This window comes from Anser brachyrhynchus (assembly GCF_964034855.1).
Source record: "Anser brachyrhynchus genome assembly, chromosome: 9".
NCBI classification, from domain to species: Eukaryota; Metazoa; Chordata; class Aves; order Anseriformes; family Anatidae; genus Anser; species Anser brachyrhynchus.
The window spans coordinates 23,492,335-23,512,442 of record NC_137703.1 but is presented as its reverse complement, the minus strand read 5'-3'; the positions used below and the strand labels follow the sequence as shown (position 1 = coordinate 23,512,442).

General features: G+C 37.9%; 1 protein-coding gene across 3 annotated transcripts in view; it reads right to left on the bottom strand.

The window, feature by feature from the left end:
• Nucleotides 1-20,108, bottom strand: part of COL4A3 (collagen type IV alpha 3 chain) — a 63,481-nt gene that overhangs the window by 10,491 nt on the left and 32,882 nt on the right. For all 3 annotated transcript variants that reach the window (XR_013954728.1, XM_080603969.1, XM_080603970.1), the window contains 22 exons: nucleotides 19,924-20,088; nucleotides 18,728-18,820; nucleotides 17,512-17,607; nucleotides 17,074-17,144; nucleotides 15,784-15,972; nucleotides 14,655-14,823; nucleotides 13,414-13,506; nucleotides 12,960-13,064; nucleotides 12,357-12,454; nucleotides 10,979-11,129; nucleotides 10,726-10,839; nucleotides 10,093-10,260; nucleotides 8,912-9,001; nucleotides 8,225-8,359; nucleotides 6,985-7,083; nucleotides 5,972-6,061; nucleotides 5,240-5,379; nucleotides 4,124-4,250; nucleotides 3,751-3,831; nucleotides 2,655-2,753; nucleotides 1,642-1,692; nucleotides 449-634 (listed from right to left, as the gene is read on the bottom strand). Coding sequence is in view for 2 of the 3 variants with exons in the window: in XM_080603969.1 (XP_080460095.1) it covers nucleotides 449-634; nucleotides 1,642-1,692; nucleotides 2,655-2,753; nucleotides 3,751-3,831; nucleotides 4,124-4,250; nucleotides 5,240-5,379; nucleotides 5,972-6,061; nucleotides 6,985-7,083; nucleotides 8,225-8,359; nucleotides 8,912-9,001; nucleotides 10,093-10,260; nucleotides 10,726-10,839; nucleotides 10,979-11,129; nucleotides 12,357-12,454; nucleotides 12,960-13,064; nucleotides 13,414-13,506; nucleotides 14,655-14,823; nucleotides 15,784-15,972; nucleotides 17,074-17,144; nucleotides 17,512-17,607; nucleotides 18,728-18,820; nucleotides 19,924-20,088 (2,610 nt within the window). In the remaining variant the exon portion in view is untranslated. The remainder of the gene's footprint in view (nucleotides 1-448; nucleotides 635-1,641; nucleotides 1,693-2,654; nucleotides 2,754-3,750; nucleotides 3,832-4,123; nucleotides 4,251-5,239; nucleotides 5,380-5,971; nucleotides 6,062-6,984; nucleotides 7,084-8,224; nucleotides 8,360-8,911; nucleotides 9,002-10,092; nucleotides 10,261-10,725; nucleotides 10,840-10,978; nucleotides 11,130-12,356; nucleotides 12,455-12,959; nucleotides 13,065-13,413; nucleotides 13,507-14,654; nucleotides 14,824-15,783; nucleotides 15,973-17,073; nucleotides 17,145-17,511; nucleotides 17,608-18,727; nucleotides 18,821-19,923; nucleotides 20,089-20,108) is intronic.

Here is a 20,108-nt window from a genome sequence, read left to right as displayed (position 1 = left end):
AGGAAATAGATCAATTATAAAACAGCAACAACAACAAAAAACCCACTAATTTTTCTGTAGACTATTAATTTAGTCTGAGAACAGAGCTGAGTTCTTGCAATCCGTAATAGCACTACATTTTTTAATATCCTTCCATTGCAGTTATGCTTGGAATAACACACGATATTTCACTTCTTTAAGCTGGATTTCAGCTGTCCTACAGATTGCAGCAGAGGGCAGCAAAACTGGGTGAACTGAAAAAACTTAGCATTATTTTAATTTACATCATACTGTACAGCCCATCCTGCTGTTTGCAATGATAACATTGCATCAATTGGTAAAGGAACTATTTGTTCAATTATGAAGATGTCTGGGGAAGAATCCCCTTCAATTTTGAGTTTTAGACAGACTGAATTCAGCTTTCAATTATCAGTATATCTTTTCAGATAAAGGAGTTATAACAACACACCTGGTCTTCCATCTGCACCAGCAAGGCCTCTATTCCCTTTTGGGCCAGTAATTGCCATGCCTGTTGCACCTTGAAATCCAGGTAACCCCATTAAGCCAGGAGGTCCAATGGGTCCTTGATCACCCTGACGACCTTTCACACCTGGTGGCCCAGGAAAACCAGGCAGCCCCATGTCCCCTTTGATTCCTGCAGAGTATAAGTAATATATTTGAGGAGAGCTGTCATGATGGTGAGATGCCATGATAGCTTTTAGAAACAGGACTACAGAGAGTATGTGTGTCTACTCTAACACAAAGGTGGAATGCAGCCTTTGTTTTTAGTACGGCTAAATCCCCAAAGCCACCTTGCTACTCTAAAGCAAAATGGTTGTGAGAAGATGTGACTCACTGCAAGGAAGTGTACACACCACTTCTTTTAAAACTCCACTTCAGAGTTTGCGCATACAATGGAAGAAACTTGAAAGAAGAGTAGAAAGACCAGAGTTGGGGATATTGCTTGATGCTACAGTCAAGAAATGCTAGTTTGAACATCAGAACTGGCAAATCCTATTAAACTAAATTCCAGATAAAATCATCAGTATGAGTACAGGAAAATAAGAGACTATTCCAAACGGATTTTTTAAGGTCAACCTTAAGAGCACAGGGCCTATATATGGAGGGAGAAATATTAATTTTTCTTTTTTGAGTAAAGGAGATCAATGGATTTGTATCAGTACTGTAAGCACGATGTGAAACCTAAAATATGGAAAGAGTGCCCCCCTCAAGTCAACCATTCTCCTTGTGACTGCATCAACAAAAAAGAGGAAGTGAAGTAAATTAAAATGCACCATCATAGCTTTCCTACAGACTATGCTTGGTGTTCAGCAACATCATCTGTTTTCATAAAAACATACACTGTTAATCAAATATGTATTTCAAATGTTTCAAAAGCTCTAAAATCTGTATATTGCCTTCTCAAAACCACAGAATTTAGTTCCTTTATTTTCCTTTTACAATAGTCTTAACTTTGCAAGCAAGAATTCTTGATATTTAACATATAATCCAAATAATTGATCATAAGCACAGAATCACTCTTTATTTCCTCTGACACTAAATGCCAATTTAAATAGCCAAAAGCAGGAGGTGTTTTAAAGATGCAATTAATGATTCTGGTATTTAAAAACAATGCTTCTGCTTTCCGAAAAGACAACTTACCTCTACGACCAGGAACACCTCGAAGTCCAGGGATACCTCTCCCTGGTGCCCCTACAAAATGTTAGGTCATATTATACTCAATAGTCCTGAATAATTGCTAGAAAACATCATAGTTATCTAATGTTTCATACATTTCTTCAAAATTCACTGAATCAAAACATAGGTTTTAGTTATATATGTAATATCAGTTATTGGTTATTTTCCATTGGTTCTATCCAGAAATAGAAATGATATTTGTAAGTTTTTCTTTAAACTGGAAACTCTTATTTACCAGTAGTATTTGAGGTACAACCTATAATAATAAGATTTGCCTTTTTTTTTCCAGAGGGAAAAAGCAGGATAAAAATCTGTATTTAAGTTAGTTACTAAGAAAAATAAAAGAAAAAACATACATACCTATAATTTCAACAATGATTACTCAAAACTTAATATGGAAAGACTTGTTAAATACTATAAATGCTTTTCCAATATATTTTTTGTAAATACTAATATACAAAAACATTCTCATTGTAAAACATGAAAACATTTTCTGTCAGAATTCAGCAGAGGACTGTACGTATGGATACTGATGACGTCAGGAATGATATTTAAGTGAAAGATTTTACAACTCAAGGGCCATTCACTGTTCGTGTGAGTAAACACTGATTTGTTTCATCCTATTTCCACATAAGAGCTGAGACTTCTTTAAAAAGATTTTGGTTCTCTTAATTATTTTGAGATGGAACACATAAGAACCACATGATACTTATGCTTTCGCAGACATTAATATTTTAAGGGAAATTATGACAAATCATATGCATAATAGAGGAGTGACATACATTTGTGTTGTTAACAGCATGTACGATTACGTAGAAAAACAGTGAATTAAGTGCAATTTAAAAGCCTTCTACTTATTAACACATCTTTGGCTCCACAAAAGCTCCTTATTAATACTTCCCAAAAAATCCTTATCAGTTAAGCTAGGGAAAAAAAAGTAATTTTAAAACAGAATGAAAATATTTCACTGCTGTTACCTGGTTCTCCCTTTACTCCTGGGGGACCAGGCATACCATCCCGACCCTGACTGCCTCTTTCACCAACAAGTCCATTTTCTCCAGGGTATCCAACAGCACCTGTGAATTATAAAGGACCACAGTATAATTTTCATTTCTATTATTTTACACAAAGAGAGAAGATATGAATCCCCTTTTTAAAGATTTTATTAGTGCAAGTGCAGCTACTTCAAGGATAGAAGCAACTATCTTCGTATATAAGCATTTGTAAAGAGCAGAATATAACTTTTATTGAGTCCACTGAACTTCAAGAAATTTAGCACTCCCACTATTTTCACAGGCATTAACTTCCTGTCTTTCAAAGACATTTTAGGACTCTGCCTTTGATTTAATCCATGCTGGTGGGAATCTATACAGGTAGTATGGTTCCTCTCCATAAAAATTCAACTTTCCTGTAAACAGGGAGTAGATTCTGATCTTTGCTAACTCTCTTGCTATGTCTGTGTAAGTTCACTAATATGAACTACAAAACTGCAATGTAATTTAGACGAGGATCTGCATAACAGAACATTCAATAAGCTTTTTGAAGATAATGACTGTCACCAACATTAATGAAGTCTACACTGCATACCTTTGTTGCTGCATATTTACACTCTCCCCCTTACGTTTTCTTAAATGGTTTAATCTTTTCGTTTGTTCTAATAAATGACTGCAACTCTGCCTTTCCCCTCTTTCAACTCTAATTTATTCTTCCTCCTTGTCTAGCTACATCTGAGTTTATTATTCCCTTTAAGGAGGTAAAACAAGCCATTCCTACGATATATGTGGATATTGCATCTTGAGAACTCTAAACTGAGAAAAAGAAGAGCAGTAAGTTCTACAACAGTGAAACAAAATTAAAATCCCTTGCCTCAGCTGAACTGACAACATTGAGAACAGTCTGTTAAAGACCTTAGCTTGAACTGGAGAAGGTAAACAGAGCCTCCTACCAACATAAACAGAGACTGCAACTATATCAGGTAAATTCTAAAAAGCTCAGAAGGATATCTACTGCCTCATCACAGAGAAAATAACAAGCCAGAGGGCAGTGATTTGGGAGAGATGCTATATACCATACCAGGAGGGCCTATAATGCCCTGTTGTCCTGGGTGACCCTGCTGTCCTTTAACACCAACACCTCCAGGAGGTCCAGGTTTCCCTGTAAGAAGAAAGAATTTGGGGGAGGAAAACTGGCATTATCACTTGGAATTCAGTTCAGCACTAGGCCCAGACACAATCTGCTAACACTGCTGTTGTTTCTACTTCAGCCAGCTGGGACAGATCTCTAGCTAAGATAAGCCAGCCTGGCTGTGCTGACTACAAAGGAGCTGTTTACATTTACAACATTTTAATATAAATGTTCCACCCCACAGGCACCCTGCATAGTTTATTGAGAAATTCTCTTCTAGAAGCATGTCAGCATCTCAACACTCCTCCAAAGCAAAACATACCTGGGATTCCTGCAACTCCTGTTTCTCCTCTGATCCCATGTGGCCCTGGTACTCCTTTATGTCCTGGCTGACCTTGGGACCCTTTTTCTCCTTTGCTGCCCAAAAGTCCAGGAGCACCTGAATCTCCCTAAGAAACAGCAGTTGCACACAAACAGGTAAAGAATCACATTGCATTAAATACATTACATGTATATGAACAATAGAAAAATAGATAATTTTAATGTTTAAGTTTAATCATGGTTCATTATGATTTTCAGATAAAAATCAAAGACTAATATGAAGTCTAATATGAAGTCTTCTCATAACACCACTGATCCTTTAGACATATCTAACGAGCAATCTCTACCTTTAATCTGTACAAACCAAGTTCAGTCTTAAGATATTTTCATAGACTTTTCTCCAATTTTATTCTAATAGCTCCTCTTTTGAACCAAAAATACATTCCTTACATAATACGCAGCCATACAAAATATCAAAACACACATTTTTCATTGAATTCCTACAAATTTGCACAACAGCAATCCCTTTTTGGATACACAGCTAATAAAGAAACTAACAGATAATTTGGACAAATTACAGGAGTTACAGTACAGTTTACAGCTAGCAACGTATTTTAAATTATCTCATATGTAAAGATTCACAGTTGTTCAACAACCAGGATACGTGGAGTAAAATTTTCTAACTTACTTTTTATATTATATATTCCTAAGAAAAAAATGCTATTAATAGACTTTCAAAAACCAACAAAACAATTTTAGATCACACCACTTTATTACTAAGATAATTTTTCTGAAATTCTTGATGTACAAGTATTTCTACTATTGACTATTTAGGTACAAATCATTGTACTTAGCAAATTAGTAACTTTTACAGAATCAACGCTATTTCCAAGACACTCCATTTTTACAAATAAGAAATTCTTGCATTGCAAGAAAAATGAAATACAATGAACTCAACATGTTCTCCTAAATACTGATGTAACAGGATTTCCATACGTATCATCACTAAGATATCATCTACCAGTCTCCTGCAAACTCTGCAACTCTTGCTTACATGTTATTCTGTTTCTGTTGTCAAAGGCTCTGCTTATTGCTTAATATGACATGGCCTTTATACCTTTGGACCAGGTTCTCCTGGGGGCCCAGGAGATGGGTGCCCAGGGTCTCCTTTTTCACCTGGAAAGCCACCATAGCCTGTTGGACCAGGGTCACCTGATGGTCCTGGAAAGCCTGGAGATCCTTTCTGCCCTTTTGAACCTGGAGAAACACAGATAGCAATAGCATTCTTAAAAGGATCATCATCAAATATTACATCTCATGCTTTGTTAACTACTGCTTGTATTTTCATACTCACTTTTTCCATCAGAGAGAGAATAATTTTTGTGCACTCAGTGACTTTTACTCTAAACACATTCAAAATAGGTTCTTACATTTAGCAGTATATAAATTAATTATATGTAATTTATTATTTGTAATTTCAATGGTCAAAGCTTATAAAAATAAAGACCCATGATCACTGGGCAGACATTTGGTTACAAAGTCAGACAGAACCACTATATGTCACCATATCCTAACTAATTAACGCCCTGAAGTTATTATTCGGAAAGTTACTATAAGCTATACACTAAGATGGCCAGCTGCAATACATTAGTAATGTCATGCTCCAAAACTAGACAGAGGGAGAACTCCATTCTGCAATTCAAGCAAATGCTGGGGTGATGAGAAGTTTACAGGCACTTCAGAGAATAAATCCCAGTCTGAGTTAAGTATTGTGTAGTGTGCTTACAGAAACTGCTCAGATCTGTGTAAAGGCTCTACCAATTTGCAACATGACTTAAGAGAAAATAACCTGGAATTCCCATGTTCCCTTTGTTTCCTGGTGCACCTGGGAATCCTTGCCCTCCAGGAATCCCTGGAAGACCCATAAATCCTTTGGCACCTGCAAGATGAAGAAATGAGTGTCATCTTCACGTGACAAGTTTAGACATTGGCTGGCTGGCAGAGTTGTGATGAATACAGAATCCTCTCTCTCACACACTGCCATGGTACTTTTTGATTTTATAAATCAACAAACAGTGGAGCGTAATTCTTCCTCTTGCTGTAGAAGCACATAGTTGTTTTTTAACTTGATTTCCTGACAACAGTAATGATAATTCTATCTTCTGTATGTATCAAAATATAGTATACAGAGAAGTAAAGATGTTTTCATTAATCTGAAAAAATAGATTCATTTTCTCAGTCAAGATCAGCATGTATCATTATGTATGTGGGCATGGTGATGGCAGAGCAAAACCTTGTGAAATGGCTTAGGTAGGTCTATAATTACATTGGTTCTTTTTAAGACTGCTTTTCACTGAAGACCTGTTAACTTCCAAAATATAAGCCAAGTATGAAGGCTTTCAACAGGGAAATAGAATCAATCTTAAATACAAAAAGCTTCTGAAATATTTTTGTGCACAGCTGTGGTAAACTTAGAATTCCTACTACTTCTTGATGATATTAGGAATCAAACTTCTCTTAAATTTTATAAATACCAAGTTTTATTCATTGGCCTCATCAGCTTTTAGATTTTAAGGTTATTATTATTTTATATTATTTAAAGGTAGTATTATTTTCTATGTATCACCTCACATAATCATCCATATTTGGAAGGAAATAAAGAATCATTTAGTTGTAGCTAGTATGACTTTGAAATAGCAGCTTTTGAAATTGCTTCATTTCAGAATTCTCAGAGGAGCTTCAGAGTTAATACAGAAAATACAGTGCTGCTTCTAGAGCTAAGTTTATGTGCTAGCATTGAAGTAATACTATCCTTGCTCTCCATTCTGTGATACAGTAATTTTCAATATACATACTCCATACCTGGTATACCAGGTACTCCTTCAGATCCAACAAGACCTGGGGGACCTTGTACACCTGCATCTCCTTTTTCTCCTCTTAGACCCATCCTTCCTTGGACTCCTAAAACAATTTCATTAAACAAACACACACACACAACAGCATTTTATAAGATAAGTTTATATATAAGAGTTTAACATTTTATAACTCTTAAAACTAATGAAGCCGAAGTGGAACACAGGACTTTTACTTTGCAATAAACACAAGCAAGACACAAGCTCATGGTTAATGAGTTCTGCATTTCCTATATGGAGACGAAAGGAAATTTCTGAAACCTACCACACAAAATGTCTTCACAAAAAGCCAGATAGCATTAATTAAATATGTACAACTCATATACAGAGAGTCTGTATTAATACTACACACAAAATAATAATTCTGACAGTCAAATGGTTCTAAGCAGACTTCATTTCTTTGAAATCCAGCATCCAGTTGGTAAGCACAACCATTTCTGTGCTCATGGACTACTAAATCATAGAATCATTTAGGTTGGAAAAGGCCTCTAAATTATCAATTTTAACTTAGCACTGCCAAGTCTACCATTAAACCATGCCCCTAAGCACCACATCCACACGTCTTCTGAATACCTCCAGGGATGGTGACTTTACTTCCCTGGGCAACCTGTTCCAATGCCTCACAACTCTTTCAGTGAAGAAAATTTTTCCTAATATCCAACCTAAACCTCTCCTGGCACAACTTGAGGCCATTTCCTCTTGTCCTATTGCTTGGTGCCTGGGAGAAGAGATTGATCCCAACCCCGCTACAGCCTCCTTTGAGGTAGCTGTGGAAAGTGATAAGGTCTCCCCTGAGCCTCCTTTTCTTTAGGCTGAATAACCCCAGTTCCAGTTGGGTACAAAGCTGGCCAGAGCTGTGAGGTGCAGTAGGGAAGGTGGGTGAAGTGTGTAGAAACATGATTATATAGGATGCATATATATAAACTTACTACAAGCAACACTTTACTACTAATTTGACATTAAAATGAGAGTATTTTTAAGGAATATGGACTTGTTAAAATGGAAATAAATATTCAGTGTAACATCCAACTATCCCATAAAAGGCATTTATGGTGTTTGGCAAAAATTATTTCAAAACCAAAGGAATACTTTAAGTAGTTAAGCCAGTTTCTTCCATTTATTAGAGCCCACTGGAACTGCCACACAGACAACTCTACCTGGTTTTGCACGACAGAAAAATGAATATGTACCTTTTGGGCCTTGTTCTCCTTTATTTCCAATGCCAACCAAGGTCTCAGATGGTCCAGGAAAACCTTTATCACCTGGTTCACCTTTTGCTCCAAGAAACCCCTTTCTTCCTTTTAGTCCTGGGAAGCCAAAAGAACCTACAAGAAAATACGACGACGTTTTCTGAAGTAGCGTGTCTAGGTGATAGCACGTAAGGGAAGCAATTAAACTCCGTCTCTAAGGTCAACAACATATGTAAATACACATGCCAAATCAACAACTTAAACCAGCTTCTTAGTTACTCAAAACATCAATAAACATTTATGACCACAGATTATTATGAGAAATAGTTATTGTATCTTGGCATGAATATAATCTTATAGCTGTTAAACAGATATTATATGTTGAACATGAATATCAGGGCAAAAAGCTCTCTTCTTTGTTTAGAAAATCTCCAACCATTTTCACACATACCTGTGAAATGGAAAAGGTGGCAATTCAATACTGCTAAAAGAAAATGTCATTCAGCCTGTAGACTGCACAGGTACAGAAGTCAAATATTTACCAAAGCGCAAAGAAGTTCTGGTCATCAATTGACCAACACATACTCAGGAGTGATAACATACATCAAGATTGATCACAAGTCTTCTTTAGCATGACAGTTGCTATATTCTTAAGGAATAACAAAAACAGATACTATGGTCACTTACCTCTGACACCCGGGTTGCCTGGACTTCCAATCATGCCTGGGGGTCCAGGAATTCCTAATGGCCCCATTATACCTGGCTCTCCCCTAGGGCCTGTGGAAAGGAAACAACAGGAATTTACTTAATCAGTGAAACCTCAGAAAGGCATGCATGTACTTGTCAGATAGTTAATCAATTCTTTTAACATTTTCTGCACTTCTATAACATACCGTAGAAGCAAGTTTTCCAGCTTTTAACTACATGAACAGCACTTGCGTACAGACTAATGTGGGTAGTTTGAGGGGCTACTAACAACTGCAACAGCTTCAATCAATGAACGAAACAATTGAGTGTGATTAATGTATCTGAGATAGCCACACTAGGCTGGGAGATCCATATCCATCACAAGATGTATGGGAAAGACATTCCTTTCTGGCTCAGGAGCTGGAAGCCAGCTGAGACATGACAGCTCATCTCAAATGGCATTAGAAGCCTAGGTTTGGCCTACACCTTCATCATTAGTTTTACAGGTTGTATATATAAAAAGGTATCTACCATCTCCTTGCAACAGAATAATGCAGGATTTGAGAATAATTAAAAATCTTTTTTAGAGATAAGCAGCATTACATACCTGATTTTTTGTATTCTACAAATCAAATTTGAACACATTTAAAAAAAACAACAAAAAACCCTATGGGGACTACTTACTTTAAGTAAAGTCAGCTCTGGTTAACATGACAGAGTCTGATCTGAGTCACAACTCTCATAGACTGAAGATCTTGTTGTTTTTTTTTGTTTGTTTGTTTGTTTTCCAGAAAAAGAGAAAGCATTAAAAAGCCATCTGCTTCAAAAGGGATGCTGAGTAAGATCTTACACTTTCATTATGCTGAGAAGCAGCTTTGAACTAGTTAGTGTCCTGTTGCAAGAACATTGCAGTACAGAAAACAATGGGAAGTAGTTTTCTATTCTAAGTGGAGTGCTGTATAAAGTTCAATACTGTGTCATCACAGCTTCAAGATACGCTAGTCATTCAGGGAATGACTGACTTGTTTTCCATATAGATCATATAAATGTATATATGAAAGCTGCTAATGGAAAAATACTTTTGCATCCTCAATTTACAGTCGATGGCATGTTAGCATGACTACTTTTTGTAGAGAATGACTAATTTTCTATGTCAAAACAGGCATTTGGGGAATCCTTACCTGGCACACCATCGATTCCTGGTCTTCCAGACTGTCCCTTGAGACCAGGTAATCCTGTGTTTCCCTGAAGGCCAATTAAGCCAGGTTCCCCCGGTTTTCCATAGATCCCTGGGATACCCAAGCCAGGAGGACCAAGTTTTCCTTTTGAACCTAATGAACCTCTTCCTCCTAAGAAAAATGCATGACAGTACATGTAGGATACTTCTTGCTGGAAACCTTCATCTCTGTCTTGCCATCATGAGTACCAAGCTCTTCTTGAGCCTGTTTGAGGGTTACACAGTAAATTTATACAAGGTAATATACACATTCAGGAGATCTTGAAGAGATTTAAAAGAAAAAACACAGTAGAGGCAAAAATAAAACAAAACAAACACCCCACCAATTCTGCATTCATCCTCCAAACACTCCAGAGTATGCATTTTCATTCCCCTACACGATGAAAAAATCTTATTCCATTTTAGTTAGTACATGCGTTTTCCACCAATCCACAGACAATGCATCTTTTAAATGCGATGTTGCATAGTAACCTATGACCAATACCCATAAACAATTTCAGGTCCCTCAGGATGTTTGAAGGCAGAAATATAACCCAGTCACCCAGCCAAACAGCACATTTGATTTGGAAGGTCCTACCTGGTGGGCCTGTAGCTCCCTGGCCACCTGGCAAACCTGGCCGGCCAGTAAGACACTCAGCAGGTTTCCCTGGAAAACCTGGATCCCCTGGAATTCCAGGTGAGCCAGGATCTCCTAAAAGAAAGGAGATTGGTTTCATAATGATTTAGATAGTAGTTTGAGGCTTTGTGTGAGCACTGTTTGACTTGGTTTCCCTTTCCTTAACACAGGGAGGTAACTTGCTGTGTATCTCGTGCTTGTTTGACCACAGTACCTCTTAGGCCATCATCACCATCATGTCCAGCACGTCCTGGTAGGCCTGGAAGTCCTGGAAATCCCGTATCACCTTTTGGACCAGGAATGCCACGACCTCCTGGTGAACCAAGTCTGCCTGGCTCTCCATGAATAATCATGCCTGGGTCCCCCTGCAACACAGAGATGTAAACAATACACATGTACTACGTTTTGCAAGTCTGCCAAAATATTCTTTCCACCCTGCAATCAACTAGCTTCTTTAATTAGGATTATCACCTCCATTCCCTGGGGATCTTTCACATTTGTAATGGCTCTAGTTCAGTAGATCACTGGATGTTCCTTATTGACCACCTGCAGGTTCCACACCAGAAGATTAATTTGTCTAAACAGCTTTTGAACTGTCTCGTTGCTCTAAGAAATCGTTCCTGAGCATTACGAGACACCTCCCTCTCTTTGGCTGTTACTGCATTATGATGCTTGCTGTAAGTATGTAAGGTGTTGGACCTATATGTAAAAGTTTGTGCAAATACAATTTTTCCTTTATTTTACATGGTAGTTATATTTTCATCATAGTATTTATTGAAATAATCAAAGTCAGCACCCAGATATGTCTCAGAATACTTAGTTATTGCATTTTTACCCCTGCCATTCTTCTGAACATTGTTTTCTATGAAGACTGTTTTTATGATAAATATCTGAAGTCTATTCCCTGAAAGGAAAAGTTGAAATGCTTTTTCTTATTGGCTGCTTGTTGTTTTGGGTACTAGTTTTGAATACGAGCAAATCAATACGTTCTTAAAACAGGCCAGTAGAGCTGAGATTATACCAGTCGTTGACTATATGGACCACAAAGGTCACTCCAAATCCAGCTGTTCTGTGGTTTCAAGCACAGAGTAAGTAATAATTACACTAAACAAAAATCCCCATACTTTGCCATATCAAAAAACACATACGAGAATGACATATGGGCATAAAAACAAAAAGGAATGCTCCCTTTTCAAAACAGTTAAGTGTTATTATTTTGTTCACCTTTGGATCCTAATTACAGAGTAGTCAAGAGTCCTACCTTTATATATTCCATCAGTAATTTCTGAACAGCCATCTCTTCAGAAACTGGCTTTAATTTTTTTGCTGTAAGCAATGCAATAGTTTTCTTATGCTCTGAAAATTGAAGTATCAAAACATCCCAACAACTTGGGAGTTCTGAAATCCTGTATCTCTAGTTAAAATTTGATTTGACAACCTCTTTCATAAAATATTTCATTTTATAGTTTGTGCATCACTGGTTAGCAAATACAGGAACTCTTATTTTCCATGCACTTATTAATTTATTTGCTCAATGACACAGTTAATGAATGGGACCTATGGAAAAGTCTGTGCTGTATTTCTAGTCAAACCTTTTCTCCTGGTTGTCCCAGATTTCCAGCTTGGCCTGGCTCTCCAATTTTTCCTTCACAACCTGGTAATCCTCTGCCTCCAGTAAGTCCCTTATCTCCTACAAAAAGAATTATATGGCAATACAAATGCTATATTTACCACCTTATTTTACAAAGGGGTATTTGTATGGATGTGGTTATGGACTTCTGCACTATTGTAGGTTAGAAGAGCTGAAAACAAAATCCTGATACACATTTGACACATTGCATCTTCCCTCAACACTCATTGTAACACTGCTCAGTTACTTGCTTCAAAAACATCCTGCATTAAGTAACCAATCTGGGCTGAACCCCTTCTGATGCCAGTTCCTCACTGTTCTCTTCAAAAAACTACATTGTAGTAGTTGTAGTATTCTATTTCTCTGAAATACTTCAAAATATTTCAAAAACAAAGAAAACCACAAAACCCCCTCAAAGGCAGTAAATTACAAGAGTGCTAAAAACCATCTGATTAATGCTCATTCATTATTTTTTTTTAAAGATGATTGTTGTCAATCCATATTTAAAAAAAAGTAGAAAAGGTTTTTTTTTTTTTTTTAAAGAATATCAAAAAGTGTGTTTTACCTTTTGGACCTGGGTTTCCAGGAAACCCAAGCCCTGGAAAGCCTGTGTCACCTGTTGGCCCTGGATGTCCTGGATCACCTGGCTGACCATTTGTTCCGACCCTACCTGTTCAAAGAAAATAAGTAAATTGCAGTCTATCTTGCCACAGAACCTCAACACGTAATGACGGGGTGTTTTCCAGCTTATCATTATTGATTAGGACATCAGTGTAGATGACATCATTAGAACTTAGACACTATTTTTCCTCCACAGTAGTTAAAATGCTAATTGTGATCCTTGTGTTCTCAGTATCAAAGCATACACGAGTCTGTTAAGTCTTTATGCAATCTGCCCTTGGTATGAAATCCTTCATAGAGTTCTCTCAAAATAACCCAACAGTTTTATCTGGCCAGAATTGGTAGAGAAATCCCAATCAGGTCATCTCTAACTTTGTCCTTAGAGCAAACATACTCACCAGGCACCCCTGGGGGTCCAGGTAAACCATATGGTCCCTGAGGTCCTGGCAATGCAGGCAACGGAGTTATCCTACTGGTCTCTCCTTTCAGACCTTCAGCAAATACATTATCAAAGTCTCATGGTTTGGAAATAGACAATTTTAAAATACATAATTTACAATTTAAAAATATTAATAAGCAAGCTAGTCAGCTAAAAATCTCATCTGCTATTGTTTCCATCTTTCTGAAGCTCCGACAGATTTTGAAAATCCTTTAAACCCTGACTTCATAAAGCAAAAGAATTTTATTGACACCCAGACCACCTCAAGCCCTTCTCTCAGCCCTCCTACAGTCTAACAGAAACCCAGAGAGCACAAAATGATTTTAAGTAGGGAATATGAGTTATTGTCAACATCAGGTCGAAGACCCTCAGAACAGACTAAACAAAAAACCAAAAACAAAACTCACAATTAGCAAGGTCTCCAACAGAGATTCATGTGCATTTCCTGATACGATGTGACAACCCCAGAAAGAGTGACAAAGACTCAGATTGACACACACTAAAAATTTCATCCCTTTGGATAACAAATTCACATCTTGTATCAGCCAATAGCACAAGCATGGGTATATTGTGCCCAACATATCACTGCAGTTATAAGCACTAATCCCCAGAATCCCCTGGATTTAAAATTCAAAAATTCTCTTAAAAAGCGACTTGATTATATCTCTCCTGCCCAGCTTCGAGTTCTTCCAGATTATATTTGCCTATAAATAAATACATTGGTATGTTTCCGGCACTCCAAAGTGATCAAGTCCTTCATATTTTCCTCTGATGACTTAGCTCACACTAATGACTAACGATGAGAAATGGATCTATAGTCAAAGAATTTTTTTTCATGATGAGGATAGTCAAGCACTGAAACAGGTTGCCCAGAAATTCTGTGCAGTCTTTGTCCTTGAAGGTTTTAAAGTATTATTCAGTCAAGATTTGAAGTAAACTGCTCTAATCTCATAGCTAACCCTGCTCTGAGCAGGAGTTTGGACTAAAGACCTCATAGGGTCCCTTCCAATCTCAATTATCTTATGACCCTTAAACTTTTGCTATTATCTCTAGTGAAACCAAAGATGGAACAACGCTTTGGAAATCTCATCCCAAGAAAAAACTTCCTACATTTCATAATTTATGTCTTTGTCTTCAATCTCTCTCTGCAGTTTAAAACTTTAACATAGGTAAAGAACAGTAAAATAGGAAGTTACAAACCAGCTTCTCCAGGCAATCCAGGAGGACCAGGTACTCCTTTAGAGCCTTTGAAACCTCTTATTCCTTGTGGTCCATATCCTGGTGGTCCAGGAAGCCCCATCTCTCCAGGGAGACCAGGATTACCAGGCAGTCCAGGTAGTCCTCTATCTCCTTTTGTACCAGACAATCCCTATTAACGATATATATGTCTGTATACCAAACGTTACTTGCTCTCCATGCCAGCTTTCACAACAAAACGCCTGATTCTCTGTACGACTATGATCTCGTACTATTTTAGCAGCAGAGTAGCTCTGCTGATTGAACAGGACTTTTTCAACCAACTTACTTGTGATGAAAAAATAAGAATTTTAATATCAATGCTTGTAAACTGTAGGGCATTCATCCAGCCTTTCTATTAAAATTGAAAAAGTACAAAAACAGCCTGATTTTCAATTACCATGGCATTATATTGTATGATTTTTTTAATTTTTCAAAACACATTAGGGAATAAAACAACTTCAGCACTGATTTGCCTTAAGTACTAGGGGGTCAGGTTTAAAAATAGCAATATCTGAATCACTTTTATAGTTTCTCAGCCAACACAGTGCAACAACAATTGCTAGTTTTTTGTTTCTGCTGATCCAAGAGCTCTGCTCTAAGAAAGCTAGTCTTAAAGTAGCTCTCGCAGTTTTTGTGGTTTCTCTCAGCCCTGACTGGAGATTAATTCCTAAAGACCAAACTGGTATTATTTGTACTATTATTTCACTTTAAGCATTACGACTAGACAGAAAAACTATTTTTATTTGTTTGGTTTTGGTCTGTGTCTTATTCATCACAGCAATCCAAGATAACACTCCAATACAAATGTCCAAACTAATAGTACAATAAACTAATAAACTGCTGAGGCTTTGCAGCAGCATGCATCCATACTAGCCTTATCTCTCCCTGGTATTACATAAGAATATTTATTCTAATTCTTTTGTTTCCACTTACGTGTATTGGTTGCTATAGTTGAGCACAGCACCTCTAAGTCAGGCAGATGATATTCAGTTAAAATATTGGACTAGGTAGAACAGAGTGTCATACAAGATACAACCACTGACTTAGCTTCTCATGAATTCTATGTTAATTGTAAACAGTGCATACCTACCTCTTCACCTTTAGAACCCTTGTAGCCCTTTGGGCCAGGTCTTCCCAGAAATCCACTTGAACCTTTTCTTCCTTTGTCTCCCCTGGGCCCTGGATCTCCTTGCTCACCTTTTGGCCCTTCTGGATACACGTATCCTGGCTCACCTTTTGATCCTTTATGTCCTTGATCTCCTTTAAAACCTGTAGGTCCCTGGAACAAAGAAAATTTCAGTGCTAAACATGTCAACCATTTTCATGTTTTCTTTTTTAAATTAAATACCTAAGAATGGTTCTCCTTATTTGTATCTTTATTCACTGTAACTGCCCACTCCAACTACTGGCATAAGCAGAAGGACAAGAAAAAAAACTTAAAATCTGATTAGAGAGGATATGGGAGGGGACATAGTTCTCTACATGGTAAGATCTCCCTAGGGATACTATAGCCACCACAGCTGTCTGTCTGTAGCTAACTTCTGTGCTCTTTTCTTAACCCCTCAGGGTACAATGTGGAACTGAAAGCACACAAGCACACTGGGCTCTAGTGATCTTGGGCTCACAAATTCTTGGGAGTTTTCTGGAAAAACTTGCTAGCAGGCTCTTTCAATTATGCATCTGTATGGCAGCCACCACAATATGTTCTTGTGCATGACAGTTTTGTTTTGGACAGTGTTTTCTGTAATCTCCCAAGAATTGTTACTACTACAGGCACAAGTTAGAAAAACCAAGTAGTATGTCTGTGGCAGGTGCTTGCCTTCCCACTTCAGCAAGTTTCCCAAATGCCTCTTGAACACTTACAGACACGGGCAATCAACCACCTCACTGGGAAGCCTGTCCCAGCATTTGATCACCCTCACAGTAAAGAGCTTCTTCCTAACATTCAGGCAGAACCCCTTCCCTGGCACAGCTCTGTGCTGTTCCCTCATTCCCTCGCATCCTATCACTGGTTACCGGGGTGAAGAGATCAGCACCTCTCTCTCCATTTCCCCTACTCAAGAAGTTGTAGAGAGCAATGAGTTTGCTTCTTAGCCTTCTTTCATCCAAACTAGACAAACCAAGTGTCCTCAGCCTCTCCTCATAGGACATGCCCTCCAGCCTTTTTTATACCAACTTTGTTGTCTTCCTCTGGAAGCTTTCAAGTTTCTTAATATCCTTTCTACATTGTGGAGCCCAGAACTGTACACAATATTCAAGGTGAGGCTGCAACAGAGAACTGTTGATATCACCTAGTATGACACTTCGTTTAACGTTGGCATGACATTTCTATGAAATTCTTGTGGGATCTGAAAAATAATTTGAAAAATGCAAGTCTTACTTGAGCTCCTGGAAAACCTGGTGCTCCTGGAGAACCTGGAGCTCCTTTGGGACCTTGTGTTCCTTCCCTACCTGCAAAAGAACAAACATATTTTGTAAATAAAATAGAAAATAAGGAAATGGATTTTGACAAGCTCTGACAATCACATGCAGCACTGTATGTTACTCCCATTCACACTCACTGCATGAGCATAGACTGACCTGGCTTCAGGCTGCACCTAAGCCCATTAGCATTTAGCCTTCAACTCTTTTAGGGCTTGTGCTCACATCAGCAGATGGAGCTGCATTATGCTATCACACTCATCACAATCTCAGGGCTATTTCTGGGATCTGGAATATTGCATGATGCAGACATGCTCATACCTGTCCTGATTCTCATGCTAAAAGCAAAAGCAGTGGCATTTGCTACCATCCTGTTAGAAATACTGAGATAATTTACCAGGGATGCCATCCTGGCCACGTGGCCCAGGCGAACCAGGAAGACCAGGTGTTCCCGGAACATAGCTACAATCAGTACACATGTAAGCTTCATCACCTAGAAGGAATATAATTCATTAGTTTTTCCACACAAAGTAAGTCCCAAGCTGAACTAATGTGTCAATTTATTTTTTTTATAGAGGGTGGTCAACACCTCTTGGTCAAAGAGCAGTAGGCATGTGACCTGAATTTTGATGGAAGATCACCTCCAACACAATACAAGATCACCTGTGGTCACAGTGAATCAGAACTGATTACATTTAATTCAAAACATAGGGACACCCAGTTTAAATCTCTTGTGGTTTTGTTTTTGTTTTTGTTTTTTTTCAAGTCTGGTTTCAGTAAGCTATTTGGATACAGTCACTCTATCGATAGGCCAAATTGTCTCAAAAGAAGAAAGGCACACAGGCTTTGAACTAACATGGCTTCATAACAGCCTGAGTGACTTTAAAGACTGGCAGGTGGCATTTAGCCAAAAAAAATTAGCAGCTCCTGCGGTGATATTTACAGAATGAACCTTCTCTCAAAGAACAATCGTTAGTGCTGACATAACAACACGGGAATACAAAAACCCCACCAACCTGTAATAAGCACTGTCCAGAGAAGATCTACACCCTGGCTGCAGTGCTTTACAACTGGTGCTTGGCACTGGCACAGGCACTGTTCTTAGCCACTGTTTACTTTAAGGGGAGGACATCTTGCTATCCCTAATGAATTTTTTAAAAATCTCTGAACTCATCAAATAGCTTCAGAGGTCAATTAATTTCAAAATTTCATGAGGATCTATGAAGATAAATGGATTGTACCGTCAACTTCTAAGAGGTAGCTTTCAGAAAGGAAGTAGAAATGGAAAAAGTAATTTTTCAGCTCTGCATCTTGGTTTTCAGGTGAAAAGGCCAGTAACTGTCAATAACGATACGTTCCTGACCTCATTCAGAGAAAACACTCCCACACAAAAAATGTGGTACATGAAAGCGAAATGTACAAAACCCTGTACTGAGAATGAACATGATTTTTTTCCACTGTTTTAATTTCTCCTAATTTATACACACTCTCTTGAACATGGAAGGGCTTGCTCCAAAACTGTAGGATTCCCTGACATTTTTGATATCTTGTTATCCCCTGTTGAGTGAACACTATGTCAATCCTTCAAACAGTCTATAAACACAGTAACTGACCTTTCATGCCAACATCTCCTGGAGGTCCTGGAGGTCCTGCACACCCTGGCTCTCCAGGACGTCCTGGTGGGCCTGTTCTAAATATTACTCTACCTGGAAATGAAATGAGCATGGCACCATTACATTTACAGATTATTCAGACATTCTCTATTTGCTAAGGCAGAAAAAAGGTGCAAGGATGATCTGGAGACAGTATTCATTTGAAAGAGAACTACCTGGACAAAACCGAAACTCCTTTAACTGGAATTACTTGAGGAAAAATATGGTGATTCTAAAGTAAATTTCAGCAGACTGCTGGACTGCTGTCTAGCCAGGGGGCTGCCTTTAAAAAGCACAGTTCCTCCTTTGGGAAATATTTACACTCTAACAGAAACATAATTCTTTCTTTTCCAGCTTTGGAAGAAAAACTTTTATTTGTAAATTATTAATCCTGCTCAAGTATCTTTATCAGAATTATTCAGCTGTATTTACTATTACTCTGGAAAAAACAGATGACATATTGAGCTCTTCCTATGGCAATCATTTGGAGGACAGATTTTTTTATTTTAAGAGAGGAAAGATAAGCATTACCTCGGTATTATTTCTGAAAAGAACTTGCTTTGGCCATACCACATATAAAGGAAATATGATGCTGTTTGTACTCCTAGTTAAAGAGGTACTCCTGGTTAATACACTTTCTAAAAGTTGTATGAACTGGAACTACTCAGCTAGTTCAAAGCTGCTACTGCTTTGTTTTCATGATGCCAGTACTTCAAGCCTGCTCTAAGGCCCACTAAGACCTAGGAAGGCATGCAAGTGATTTCTCTAACTTTTAGATTAACCCTTTCTGAGTTTAGTTTTACAGATGAACTGCAATTTTTGGAACGGTTAATCTTAAGAACAGATTTTTTTTCCTCATTAGTCCTTCCTGTTTTTAAGTAGTATATTTTTAGTCACAGTTAAAAAAAAAAAGCGAGAAATCTTTATACTGGAAAGTCATTGTACCTTCCCCACAGAATCTCATTAGAAATGGAGCATAGACAATTGCTACGCATACTTTTTCGTGAATATTCTAAAGTGAAATTTACAAAAAAAATCTATTCAACCACTTTACTCAAGATATACTCCATAAATTATATATTTATATAATCTCATACATCAGCAATTGAGATAACTGGATTTGTTTCTGTATTATATATACAATAATGAAATGTCACCTGGTTCTCCTGGAGGACCTGGTAATCCAACAGAACCAGGTCTGCCAGTAATCCCAGGTAGTCCTGGAGGGCCTACAATGCACAAGCCCGTTTGTCCTTTTTCTCCTTTTGTTCCTTTTGGGCCAGGAAATCCTGGGGGACCTCTCAAACCAGGTCTTGACACACCTAACCAAAGAGGAGAAAAT